The 14411-nt window shown below is 36.6% G+C and overlaps 1 protein-coding gene across 1 annotated transcript in view; it reads left to right on the plus strand.

Moving 5' to 3' along the window:
* Positions 1 to 8264: 8264 nt before the first annotated feature.
* The window catches only part of LOC109376178 (UDP-glucuronosyltransferase 2B31-like), a 30784-nt gene continuing 24637 nt past the window's right edge, over positions 8265 to 14411 (plus strand). The window contains exons 1-2 of the mRNA XM_019631981.1: positions 8265 to 9021; positions 10663 to 10811. Coding sequence (XP_019487526.1) covers positions 8301 to 9021; positions 10663 to 10811 — 870 coding nt within the window. The 5' untranslated portion in view covers positions 8265 to 8300. The remainder of the gene's footprint in view (positions 9022 to 10662; positions 10812 to 14411) is intronic.

The following is a 14411-nucleotide window of genomic DNA, read 5'->3' on the forward strand; positions in this document are numbered from 1 at the left end:
TTTAAGGTGACATCACCAAAACTTGGACTCAGGTTTGGTCCTCTAGCACTTTTGTGTTATTCTTCTGAACATATTATGTAGTGAAAAACATTAGAGCCTGATGTCAGGTACAAATATACGCATGTGATCTAAATGTTCCAACTGAAAAACTGTCATTAGGAGGTGTTGGCTTGAATTCTCACTTGTGAATGTAAAGGCAAACTACAGCAATGCCTTTATCTGGCTGTGGCATTTTAAAAGTGAAAGAAACGGTGGTGGTTCCTGCTTTCCCATGGAGTCAGGAGAGCTCTGCAGCCAGGTTTGGGGAGCTGGTCCAGCACTGATTTCCTGCCTGCGAGCTTCCCGCAGCTGAGGGAGAAGCTTCATAGCTGCATGGGCAGAGGGCAGGGCAGGTTGCAGGTCTGTCTATCACACTGGAGCAGGGAGGTAGCAGCAGCGGAAAGGACAGGCAGGCACTTGAGCCATAATGGACATGGCTAAGATGACCGGCTTCCTTCTATTAGTTCCCCCACAGGTGCCCACATCAAGCTGCCTTTTGGCTGCTGAACCTACCGCCATGGCTTCCAAATGACACAGATGTGATTTGACCTCCACCTGGACCTAATTATGGCATTTGGTCTGTCCACCCTCCTCCCCCATCTAGATAAGTGCAGGGCTCTTGTCCCTTTAGGGACAGGTGGGCCAAGAATGAGCCAATCCCTCCCATTCCAAAGGGAACTCTCTGAACTTTGACTCATACTAGAGCCAGAAGAATAAAGAAATGTTACCAAAGCAGGTGTTTAGAGATCAAATTCTGTCTGGCAGTGTGACAGGGATTCTGCACAGCTGAAAAGTCAGAAGCGAGTGCTGGGAGTGTAATGTGTAGGACTAGCATCACACTTGTGGCTAAAACAGCACTCCCATACCAAGTGACTGTTCTCCAGTGCTTAACTATTTCTCAAGCAAGTGCAAAGAGGACATTTAACAAGAATCCTGAAGGCATGGCTATGCATATTTATTTGTTAGCTTCAAGAAAGATCAACTGAAAGTATCTGAAGCTATTGAAAACACACTAGCTCAATCGTGTGCAGTGTTACCTTTTCTGGGGAAGATAAACCAACTAGCTGAGCCATCAACCACCAAATTATGAAAGAGAAAAATCAGTATTATTGTTCTAAGTCCCATATTTGAGGACTGTTTCTTATGCAGTCATTGGTAACTGAAACAATATTTGTACATATTTTAATTATACATTTGTAGCAATATTACAATAAGTTATAGCTGCATGAATGAGAAACTATATGTTACATCTTGTAAATATGCTAACTCAGAAAAATGAGTGAGAGTAGCATGGTAGGTAAAGAGCATGCTCTCTGTGGACCCTGATACCCTGGATTCAAGTCCCTGAAAAACTGCTACGAAGTTATGTGGGGTTGGGTAAGTACTTAACCTCCCTATGCCTTACTTCCCCAGTGAAATGGAAATCACAGTGATGGTATTATCTTCATCTTGAGGTTGTTGTATGGATGAAAGCAAAACATGGTAAAGTGCTAACAACATTTGTTCTATATACTTGCTCTATGCAGCAGAATTCAATTTCATTAACTATCAGTATTACATGAAGAGAAATATTTCCATAATGATCCTACTTTCTATATAAATAACCTAATATATTTTTAAATGTATCATATTTCACATGTAAATAATAAAAAATAATAGCAATTTCTACTTTAACTATGTAGAAATTACATTTATGGTATAAGCCAATGACTAGCAAAGTAGGGCCTCTGATCCAAATTTGGCCAGCCATCTAGCCAAATGTCTTTTTTTTCTTTTTTTTTTTTTTTTTAGGTACATTGACATAACATAAAATTCATCATTTTAACCATTTTGAAGTGTGCAATTCAGGAGCATTTCAATTGCATACATTTACAATGTTGTGTGATATCACCACAACTAAATCAGAGCATTTTTATCACCTCAAAAAGAGGCTCATTCATGGAGTCAAGGGATTTGTAATAGATATGTATGATATTGGGGGGAAATGGGGCGGCAGATTGGGGGAGGGGGTAGTCACTTCGAGGGGTAAAAATTATAACTATTGCACTGTGTTTTACAGCTGAAACTAATTCCCAAAATGTGTATTTCATAATTAAAAAAAGAGACTCATTCATCAATCACTTCTCACATCTCTCTTCCCACAGTCTCTGCCAACCACTAATGTGCTTTCTGTATCTACAAACTACCTATCCTGCACATTTAATATGAATGGAATAATAAAAACTGTGGCCTTTGGTGTCTAGTTTCTTTTATTTAGCATGTTTTAATATCCACCAATGTTGTAGCATGTACTATTACTTAATTCTTTTGATGGTGAATTCTATTCTATTGTACAAGTACAGACATACTTTGTTTTTCCATTCATTCATTGGTGGACATCTGAGTTGTTTCCACAAGTAGCCTATTGTGAATGATGCCTCTATGAACATTCATGTCAAGCTTTGAGTTGAACTCCTGTTTTCAACTGTTGGGAGTATGCAGGAGCCCAAAGAATGGCTGGGGTACCTGGTAATTCTGTTTAACCATTTGAGCTGCTGCCAGACAGTCTTCCAAAGTAGTTGTACCATCTACTTATCAGCAGCAATGGATGAGGTTTCCAATTTCTCCCCATCTTTGTCAAAACTTGGGTTTTTGTTTTTCTATTTTTTTTACTGTAGTCAAACCAGCAGTTACAGAGTGATATGCCATTGTGGTTTCAACTTACATGACCTTGATGACTAATGATGTTAAGCACCTTTTCATGTTCTCATTGATAATTTGCATATCTTCCTTAGAGAAATATATCCTTTCTTGGAGGGACCTCTGCTGTTTTTTTTTTAATTGAGTTGTTTATCTTTTTGTTGTTGAGTTGTAGGAATTCCTTACATATTCCTGATACAAGCCCCTCCTCAGACTCATGAGTTGCAAATATGTATATTCTCGAATTCTGTGGGATGCTGTTTCACTTTTTGATGGTATCCTTTGATGCAGAAAAGTTTTGAATTTTAATGAGGCCAAAGTATCTGTTTCTAGTTTGGTTGCTTGTGTTTTTGTGTCATATTAAAGAAGCCAATGCCAAATTTAAGGACAAGATTTACTTCTATGTTTCCAAGAGTTTTACAGTTCTATCTCCTGAATTTAGGTTTTGATCCACATTGAGTTAATTTTTGTATATGATATAAGAATCCGACTTCATTCTTTAGCATATGGATATCCAATTTTCCCAGCAGCATTTCTTTAAAGGGCTGTTCTTTCCCCCGTTGAATTGCTTTGGCACTCTTACCAAAAATCAGTTGAACATAAGGTAAAGGTATACTTCTGGATTCTCACATCTATTTTATTGATCTATATATCTATTCACTTTCAATACCATATGGTCTTGTCTAATGTGGATTTGTAATAGGTTCTAAAATCAGGAAGTTTGAGCCCAACAACTTTATTCTTCTTTTTCAAGATTGTTTGCACTATTTAGGTCCCCCTGCAACTCCATATGAATTCCAGGATCAATTTTCCACTTAGCAATAAAGGCCATTAGAATTTTAATAGGGAATTGCACTGACTATGTAGATTGCATTGGGGGTTATTGCCATCTTTAAAATATTGTCTTCCAGTCTGTGAACATAGAATGTCTTTCCATTTATTTAAGTCTTCCCAATATTTTGTAGTTTTACCATACAAGTCTTTCACCTCCATGGCTAAATTCATTCCTACATTTTTTATTATTTTTGATGCTGTTATAAATGGAATTTTTTTTCAGAATTTTCATTGCCAGTGTAAAGAAATACACCTGATTTTGTGTGTTCATCTTGTATCCCAAAACTCTTCTAAGTTTATTTATTAGCTCTAATAGTTTTTTGTGACTTTTTTAGGATTTTCTATAGATAAGATTATATCTTCTGTGAATAGAGGTAGTTTTACTCTTTCCTTTCCAATCTGAATGATTGTTATTCTCTCTCCTCTCTAATTTCTCTGGCTAGAACTTCCAGTACAGTGTGGAATAGATGTTATTAAAAAAGCCATCTTTGTTTTATTCCTGAACTTAGGGGGAAGCTTTCAGTCTTTCATCATTAAATATAATGTTATCTGTGGGCTTTCATAGGTGCCCTTTATCATGGGAGAAAATTGCCCCTGATACTAGTTTACTGACTGTTTTCACAATGAGAAGGTATTGGATTGTCTTAAAAGTTTTTATTTGTTTAATGAGATGATCACATGATTTCTCCCCTTCATTCTATTATGTGGTATACCTTAATTGCTTATTGTATATAAAACCACTCTTGCATATTTGGGACAAATCCCATTTGGAAATGCTGTATTTTTTTATACGCTAGTGAATTCAGTTGATTAATATTTTGTCAAAAATTTTTACATCTATATTCATAAGGTACATTAAATCAACAGCACAAGTTCATTTCTTGTGATGTTTTCTGGATTTGGCTGTAGGGTAGTGTTGGCCTCAAAAATCAGTGTACACTTCAGACTGCATTAAAATGTCTCTCAGAACTCATACAAAATGGCACCTAAGTCTGTTGGAGAGGTAGTAAAGGATACATAAAACATTGGTGTGTTTATCGTGGCTTGAAAAACAATTACATGTAGCCAGTGGACAAACTGAAAGAGAATATTCTGGATTGAAAATAAAAAAGAGTACCCAAAGAAAACTGGGAGGCATATTAGAATATATTCTTCTAATGAAATAATAAAGTCACTGAGTATGATACACAGTCAGTCAAGGCAGCCGGAAGCATGATGTACAGACTTTATACAACCAGTGGGTCAAAGAAGAAATCAAAAGAATAATTTAAAAAATATCTTGAGAAAAATGAAAACACAACATACCAAAATTATGGGATGCAGCAAAAGCTGTGTGAAGAGGAAATTCAAAATGAAAAATGCCTACGTGAAAAAAGGAGAAAGATCAAAAAAAGTAACTTAATTTTATACTTCAAAGATCCCAAAAAAGGTAGTAGAACCAAAGTTAGCAGAACTATATACTGAAGATAACAACATAAATAAATAAAATAGAAAATAGAATAATAAGAGATAAAATCATCACAATTAAAAATTGGGTTTTCTTAAAGATAAAAAAAAATTGACAAGCTGAAAGATAGCCTAACTATAAAAGAGGGCAGATAAAAAAAAATCAGAAATGAAAGAAGAGACATTACAACTAATGCCAGATAAATAAAAGAATCACAAAAGACCACCATGGACCACTATACACTATAAATTGCATAACCTATAAGACATTGATATATTCCTAAAAATATAAAACCAACTGGACTGGTCGAGTGGCACATTGGTTAAGAGTTGGCTTGAGATGCCAGCTCTGAACAGCAGTGCCCCGGTTCAAATCTCACATGAGGTTGAGTGATGCTGCACCCTCTACAGCTAAGATGGTGAACAACAGCTCGACCTGGAGCTGGGCTGTCGTGAGTAGCCGGAGACAGCATAGGCTGCAGTGTAGCTGGCCAGCTGCTGGTGTGTGCTTTCGTGAACTGCCATGAGCTGCTGTGAGCGGACATCCAATGGCTGGCGAGTGACTAACTCACCCAACAAAAGCACAATGATCACAATACCAACATCTGCCAGTGAAGAAACGTTCTCTACAACTAGACTGAAGAACCAAAGGACAGCAACTTGTCTGTTCCCCTTCCCTGATTCTCCAACGCTGTTCCCCTATGCCAATTCCCCAATAAATCTTTAAAAACAAAACAAAACAAAACAAAAAAACAAACCTACCAACACTGAATCATGAAGAATAGGAAATCTGAAAGGAAGTATAACTGGTAAGGTCATTGAATCAGTAATCAATAGCTTTCCAACAATGCAAAGCACAGGATCAGGTGACTTCACTGGAATTTTCTATCAAATATCTAAAAAAGAATGAATGCAAATCCTTCATGACCACTTCCAAAAAGGCTAACGAGAAAAGAACATTTCCAAACTCAATTTATGTAGCCAGCATTACCCTGACACCAAAGCCAGAGAAAGACATACAAGAAAACTACAGATTGATATCTCAAATGAACAAAGATGCAAAAATCATCAATGAGGTACTATCAAAGTTCAATAGAATATTAAAAAGATCATACACCATAACCAAGTGGGATATATCTCTGGGATGCAAAACATGAAAATCATTTAATGTTATTCACCACAATAACAGAATGAAGAATAAAAATAAAAACAAAATTCATGACCACCTCAACAGATGCAGAAAAACCATATGAGAAAACTCAAAACCCTTTCATGATAAAAATTCTCAATGAACTAAGAATAGAAGACAATTATCTGAGCATAATGAAGGTCATATATAAGAAGCTTACAGTTAACATCATACTCAATGTGAAAAACTGTAAGCATTTCCTCTAAGATCAAGAACAACACAAACGTACTTACTCTCACCACTTTCACTCAACGTTTTATTGATGTTCTAGCCAGACGATTAAGAAATAAAATGAGACGAGACGAGACGAGAGGAGAGGAGAGGAGAGGAGAAGAGAGGAGAGGAGAGGAGAGGAGGGAAGGGAAGGGAAGGGAAGGGAAGGGAAAATAAAATAAAATATATCCAAATGAGAAAGGATGATGAAATAAAATGATTTCTGTTTGCACATGACCTGGTCTTAAAAGTAGAGAAAATAAAAGACTCCACCAAAAAATATTAAAAGTAACAAATACAGTAAATGTGCAAGATACAAATCAATATACAAAAAGAAGTTGTTTGTATACACTATATAAACAAAATTTATATCCAGAATATACACATTTTTTAAAAAGCTCTTACAGGTGAATAAGACAATAAATCCCCAATTAAAATGTAACAAAGCTTCTAAAAAGACATTTCTCCAAAGACAATATACTACTTAACAACAAGCATATGTAAAGGTATTAAACATCACTAGGCATCAGGGAAAGGTATGTCAAAACCACAGAGAAATGACTTCATCTCCACTAGCTTGGCTATAATCATAGAGGCAAATAATAATGTGTTGGCATGTATATGGAGAAATAGAAACCATCGTATATTGATAGTAAAAATGGAATATGGTGCAGTCATTTTGAAAAGTCTGCCAATTTCTCAATGATTAAATAGAGTTACCATATGGTGCAGCAGTTTCACTTCTAGGTATATACCCAAGAAAAAGAAAAATATGTTCGCTCATAATTTACACATGAATGTTAAAAAAAACCATGATTCATAATAGCCAAAAATTGGGAAAAACTGTCTATCAAATGATGCATGAATTAACAAAATGTGTTATGTCCATATTATGGATTATTATCTGGCAATAAAGAGGTATAAGTCCTGAGCATGCTACAATATAGGAGGATTCTTTAAAGTATTATGATAAGTGAAAGAAGGCTGTCACCAAACACCACATAGTCCATGATTCCAGTTACAGGAAATACTCTGTTTCTATAGAGGGACATACTAGCTTAATGGTTGGATAGGACTTGGGGAGTCAGAAGTAAGAGAGTACCATGTAAAGGGTAAATACTAGCTTTATCTCTATTTCTTCAGGACAAGAGACTACAGACACAGTCACCCCTCACTTCTTACAGTTCTAAGGCTCATAACAGAGAGTGCCCAAAAAAATGTATACACAGTTAAATAAAGGAAAAAACTGTATTAAAATTACACTGATGGTAACCACTTTGAGCACCTCTTCTGTATTAAAAAACTGTATCAAAATTGAAATACTCAATATATACCAATAACAAAAGATGAATACAAGTCACATTTGACTTATGCAATTAGAAGAGGTGCTCAAAGTGGTTACCATCAGCATAATTTTTTATTTTTTTATTTTTTTATTTTTACCGGAGCCATCCCCTGTTGGCAGCTCAGCAGCAGCTCAGCTCGGGCCAGGAATCGAACCAGCGACCCTATTGCTCAGAGTCCGCACTCTTGACTGAGCTCTTAACCAACTGAGCCACTCAGCCAGCCCCCATTAGCATAATTTTAATACAGTTTTTTCCTTTCTTAAAATGTGTATATATTTTTTGGCATCTTCTGTATATTACATAATTCAGGTTACTACACATGAAAGGTTAACTCAGCTAGATGATAGCACTTGTAGACATTAAATACACTTGTATGAAGAAAAAGATCATCAGCTTTATGTGTTTGTCTACTTGCCATAAAAATGTTCTGTTTTATATTTACTTTGAGGAGTAAGGGTTATATTTTAACTTTCTGATTGATTTCTCCTCAGATATAAGCATGAGCAATGACAGGAGAGATCAGTGATTTGGAAAGAACCATTACATCCACCAGGATGTCTATGAAGTGGATTTCAGTTCTGCTGCTGCTACAGCTGAGTTGTTACTTTAGCCCAGGGAATTGTGGAAAGGTGCTGGTGTGGCCCACAGAATACAGCCATTGGCTCAATATGAAGACAATCCTGGATGAACTTGTCCAGAGAGGCCATGAAGTGACTGTTCTGGCATCTTCAGCTTCCATTCTTATTGGTCCCAACCAATCCTCTGCTATTAAATTTGAGATTTACCCCACATCTTTAACACAAGAAGATTTTTTGCTTTTTTTCAGGGAAGCAATCATGAAATGGACATATAGGCAAAAAGATACATTTTGGACATATTTTTCACTAATGGAAGAAATATCTATGGAATATTCTGACTGTATTGAAAAGCTATGTAAAAGTGCCATTTTTAACAAGAAACTGATGACAAAACTACAACAATCAAGGTTTGATATTGTTCTTGCAGATGCAATTGGACCCTGTGGTGAGCTTCTGGCTGAGCTACTTAAAATACCTTTAATATACAGTCTCCGCTACTTTCCAGGATACACATTTGAAAAATATAGCGGAGGACTTCCAAGCCCTCCATCCTATGTACCTATTATTTTGTCAGGATTAAGTGATCAAATGACATTTATGGAGAGGGTAAAAAATATGATATATGTGCTTTACTTTGACTTCCGGTTCCAAACATTTAACGAGAAGACATGGGATCGGTTTTACAGCGAAGCACTAGGTAAGTCATGTTTTCAGTTGGTAGCATGAAGTTCTTACTTTCCTAGTGCACTGAAGGTGTTTGTATAAATATTAAGTCAAAGGAATTTGTCTTTTATATGCGAAATATAAATTATAAAATGACGTTTCAGTCTCACAAATATTATGGAAATGCTCAAATTAAAGGGTCATTGAGGAACTGTTTACTCTTGTATAGTTAAGATTCATTTAAAAACTAATCTATTTTGCCATATTACCTGAAGGATTCCTTCACAATTGAGAGATATAGTGGCTCTATCCCAGATTAGGAATCTATAATATGAGATTTCTAACGATTTTAAATTCCTTCACTACATAGTTACAAATCATATGTTGAAAGACTTAAAATTCTGTTGAAAAAAGGACATATAAATTACTAAACTATATTTTTTGAAACTGTCCCTTCATTAAAAGCAAAATGAGCCAAAATTAAGAGTATGCAAATCTATTACTATACTTTATGATAATTTTCTGGCTCTTATTTAAAAATATTTTTATCAATGCACAATTATTGTTAATCTGCTAATATGAACTAAATGCAGTTATAGTCCAAGGCATTAAGCCAGATTCTCAAAACCTCACAGTATACAAGGAAAATCTGGGATCAAGGAAATAGCTTGCTAAATTGTAGAAACTAGACTAAGTACTCTGGGGAAAAGTGTTCCCATGGCTATGATAGGGTTAGTTGATTGTGGAGTTGAAGTCACTGTTTACATTTGCATTTGTTAGTTTTGTAGCTCACAGAGTAAACAAATGCATGTTTAATTGTATAGTGTCTTAGGTTTAATCATTTTTTTATGGTTGTGAATGTACTCATGTGATTTAGAAGTGAAAAGCTCTTATACTTAGTCATATATACAAGATCTAACAATTAATTTATGAACTTGTTGCAACAATGTTGCTAACCTTTTTTGATATCAGAGGGACTATTCATTATGAATTTGTACCAAATAGACAAACAGTTAACCAAGTTTATATTTGCAAGTGCTAAAAAGGCTATGTGAAAAAGTTAGACAATCTGACTTTTCTCCAACAATAAAATATTGCATCACGACAATACACCAGCTCACACGGCACAGTCTATAAAGGAGTTCTTAACCAGTAAACAAATAACTGTTTAGGAACACCCTCCCTACTCACCTGATCTGGGCCCCAATGCCTTTTTTCTTTACCCAAAGATAAAGGACATATTGAAAAGAAAACATTTTGATGACATTAAGGACATCAACGGTAATAGGACGACAGTTCTGATGGCCATTCCAGAAAGAGTTCCAAAATTGCGTGGAGGGGTACACTAGACACTGACATTGGTGCACAACTTTCCAAGGGAAGTACTTTGAAGGTGACAGTAGGGATATTCAGCAATGAAGTGCATAGTACTTTTTTGAGGATGAGTTCGCGAACTTCATTGTCAGACCTCGTATGTTGTTCATATATGTATATGTGAACAATACATACATGTACATATACATATATACATACATATATAGTATATTCGTATTATCAAAACACAGTTTAAACAGCTTGACTACATAATCCTAAGCTATTTTTACAAAATTACATAGTATGTTCACATTACAATATTCTCATTTCCTCAGCCTTTTGTTTGCTTTATTCCCTTCAGGAAGACCCACCACATTATCTGAGTTAATGGGGAAAGCTGAAATGTGGCTCATTCGAACCTATTGGGATTTTGAATTTCCTCGCCCACTCTTGCCACATTTTGAATTTGTTGGAGGACTCCACTGCAAACCTGCCAAACCCCTCCCTAAGGTAAAACTATTCATGTATGTTTCGCTTTGTTCACTTGGCATTTTCAGTAGGAATGTATCTGTGTTCTTTATTTAGAATTCCTGGTCACACTGAGATACAGAGATGAGAATCTGGGTAAAGTGACCTGCCAATTAGATACTCATATATTTCTATCTAATACAAGAATCTGAATTTCATTATTATTATAGAATAAACAATTGTACTCAGGAGACTTTGGAAATCGTGTGTTAGATTAAGCCTTCATTATTTAACACATAAGAAAGGATCAGATTTTAATTCAAAGAAACATTTTAAAGTGACTAGCATAATGTAGGAGTAAGTACTTGATATGCAGAGAGCAGTGTACAGATTGCTTTTGTCCCCACACACCAGATATTCTACATGGAAAGATATGCACAGAATATATAAGCAAGCGGTTTAAAAAAGTGTGAAAAGATTACAAAAAGATAAAAGACAATGCTACTATAATGCCAGAGAACATCCCATGGGAATGGATCATAATACTTCAGGAGGGACGATGCAATCGGGCATAAGTGAGCATAAACATCCCTTGTTTTTGTCCCCCTGCAATTCAAAAATTTGTTATCTATCCATGAATTAAAGTGCCTCCTTGGCATAGAACCCAGCATCATATGCCAAGGGACTGGGGAAAATTCTTGCCAACCCGTACATCAGGTAATAGGCAGAAAGGCTCCAGTACCAGGTGTGATCCCTACAGGCAATTATGAATTGGTTCCAGCCCCTCATGGCAGTAGTCCAAGGGCAGCTACAGAACCCTCACTTGGGCAGCCGCTTATGAATTAGAGAGCCTTAGAGGAAGTCCAGAATTTCAGAGGGGAAGTTCCACATATGAGTTTGAATGTGTTCTTGTTGGTGAGAAGAAAGTTTGTCTTTTGCAGCATCACATGAGCCTCACCTAAGGCAACATAATTTAGAGACAAAAGAAGGCCTACCGGGCCGGCCGAGTGGCGCGTTGGTTAAGAGCTGGCTTGGGACACCAGCTCTGAGCAGTAGGACCCTAGTTCAGATCCCACATTAGGGCCAGTGACGCTGTGCCCTCTACAGCTAAGATAGTGAACAACAGCTCGACCTGGAGCTGCGCTGCCGTGAGTCGCTGCTAATGGCGTAGGCTGCAGACCCTGCTACAGTGGGCTGCCATAAGCTACGGTGAGTGGCTGACAGCCGTTTGAACTGCCAAGAGCCATCGTGAGTGGCTTTTCAATGGCCGGCAACCGATCTGCTTCACCTGGGAGAAGTACAATGATAATACCAATATGGGCCAGTGAAGCGATGTCCTCCACAACTAGACTAAAGAACAAAAGGACAGCAACTTGTCTGTTCCCCTCCCTCAATTCCCCAATAAAATCTTAAAAAAAAAAAAAGAAGAAGGCCTGTGATTTCTCCCACAGGAGAAAGGTAGAGCCGTTGAGTGGATTCCCAGCTTCTGTAGCTGTGCAGGGTGCTTCCCAAAGGCTTATTTCTCACAGCATCCAGAGTATTAAATTAGGAGCTCAGAGGCTGGTCAGAAGGAGCAGATGAGGAGAGTGACATACAAGATTTCCAGAGGGCATTGAAGAGACATCATTCCTCCTGACTGCATTCTGGACTCCAACAGGAAGGCNGAGACGAGACGAGACGAGAGGAGAGGAGAGGAGAGGAGAGGAGGGAAGGGAAGGGAAGGGAAGGGAAGGGAAGGGAAGGGAAGGGAAGGGAAAATAAAATAAAATATATCCAAATGAGAAAGGATGATGAAATAAAATGATTTCTGTTTGCACATGACCTGGTCTTAAAAGTAGAGAAAATAAAAGACTCCACCAAAAAATATTAAAAGTAACAAATACAGTAAATGTGCAAGATACAAATCAATATACAAAAAGAAGTTGTTTGTATACACTATATAAACAAAATTTATATCCAGAATATACACATTTTTTAAAAAGCTCTTACAGGTGAATAAGACAATAAATCCCCAATTAAAATGTAACAAAGCTTCTAAAAAGACATTTCTCCAAAGACAATATACTACTTAACAACAAGCATATGTAAAGGTATTAAACATCACTAGGCATCAGGGAAAGGTATGTCAAAACCACAGAGAAATGACTTCATCTCCACTAGCTTGGCTATAATCATAGAGGCAAATAATAATGTGTTGGCATGTATATGGAGAAATAGAAACCATCGTATATTGATAGTAAAAATGGAATATGGTGCAGTCATTTTGAAAAGTCTGCCAATTTCTCAATGATTAAATAGAGTTACCATATGGTGCAGCAGTTTCACTTCTAGGTATATACCCAAGAAAAAGAAAAATATGTTCGCTCATAATTTACACATGAATGTTAAAAAAAACCATGATTCATAATAGCCAAAAATTGGGAAAAACTGTCTATCAAATGATGCATGAATTAACAAAATGTGTTATGTCCATATTATGGATTATTATCTGGCAATAAAGAGGTATAAGTCCTGAGCATGCTACAATATAGGAGGATTCTTTAAAGTATTATGATAAGTGAAAGAAGGCTGTCACCAAACACCACATAGTCCATGATTCCAGTTACAGGAAATACTCTGTTTCTATAGAGGGACATACTAGCTTAATGGTTGGATAGGACTTGGGGAGTCAGAAGTAAGAGAGTACCATGTAAAGGGTAAATACTAGCTTTATCTCTATTTCTTCAGGACAAGAGACTACAGACACAGTCACCCCTCACTTCTTACAGTTCTAAGGCTCATAACAGAGAGTGCCCAAAAAAATGTATACACAGTTAAATAAAGGAAAAAACTGTATTAAAATTACACTGATGGTAACCACTTTGAGCACCTCTTCTGTATTAAAAAACTGTATCAAAATTGAAATACTCAATATATACCAATAACAAAAGATGAATACAAGTCACATTTGACTTATGCAATTAGAAGAGGTGCTCAAAGTGGTTACCATCAGCATAATTTTTTATTTTTTTATTTTTTTATTTTTACCGGAGCCATCCCCTGTTGGCAGCTCAGCAGCAGCTCAGCTCGGGCCAGGAATCGAACCAGCGACCCTATTGCTCAGAGTCCGCACTCTTGACTGAGCTCTTAACCAACTGAGCCACTCAGCCAGCCCCCATTAGCATAATTTTAATACAGTTTTTTCCTTTCTTAAAATGTGTATATATTTTTTGGCATCTTCTGTATATTACATAATTCAGGTTACTACACATGAAAGGTTAACTCAGCTAGATGATAGCACTTGTAGACATTAAATACACTTGTATGAAGAAAAAGATCATCAGCTTTATGTGTTTGTCTACTTGCCATAAAAATGTTCTGTTTTATATTTACTTTGAGGAGTAAGGGTTATATTTTAACTTTCTGATTGATTTCTCCTCAGATATAAGCATGAGCAATGACAGGAGAGATCAGTGATTTGGAAAGAACCATTACATCCACCAGGATGTCTATGAAGTGGATTTCAGTTCTGCTGCTGCTACAGCTGAGTTGTTACTTTAGCCCAGGGAATTGTGGAAAGGTGCTGGTGTGGCCCACAGAATACAGCCATTGGCTCAATATGAAGACAATCCTGGATGAACTTGTCCAGAGAGGCCATGAAGT

Source organism: Hipposideros armiger, unplaced genomic scaffold (assembly GCF_001890085.2).
Source record: "Hipposideros armiger isolate ML-2016 unplaced genomic scaffold, ASM189008v1 scaffold_1059, whole genome shotgun sequence".
In the NCBI taxonomy this organism is placed as follows: domain Eukaryota; kingdom Metazoa; phylum Chordata; class Mammalia; order Chiroptera; family Hipposideridae; genus Hipposideros; species Hipposideros armiger.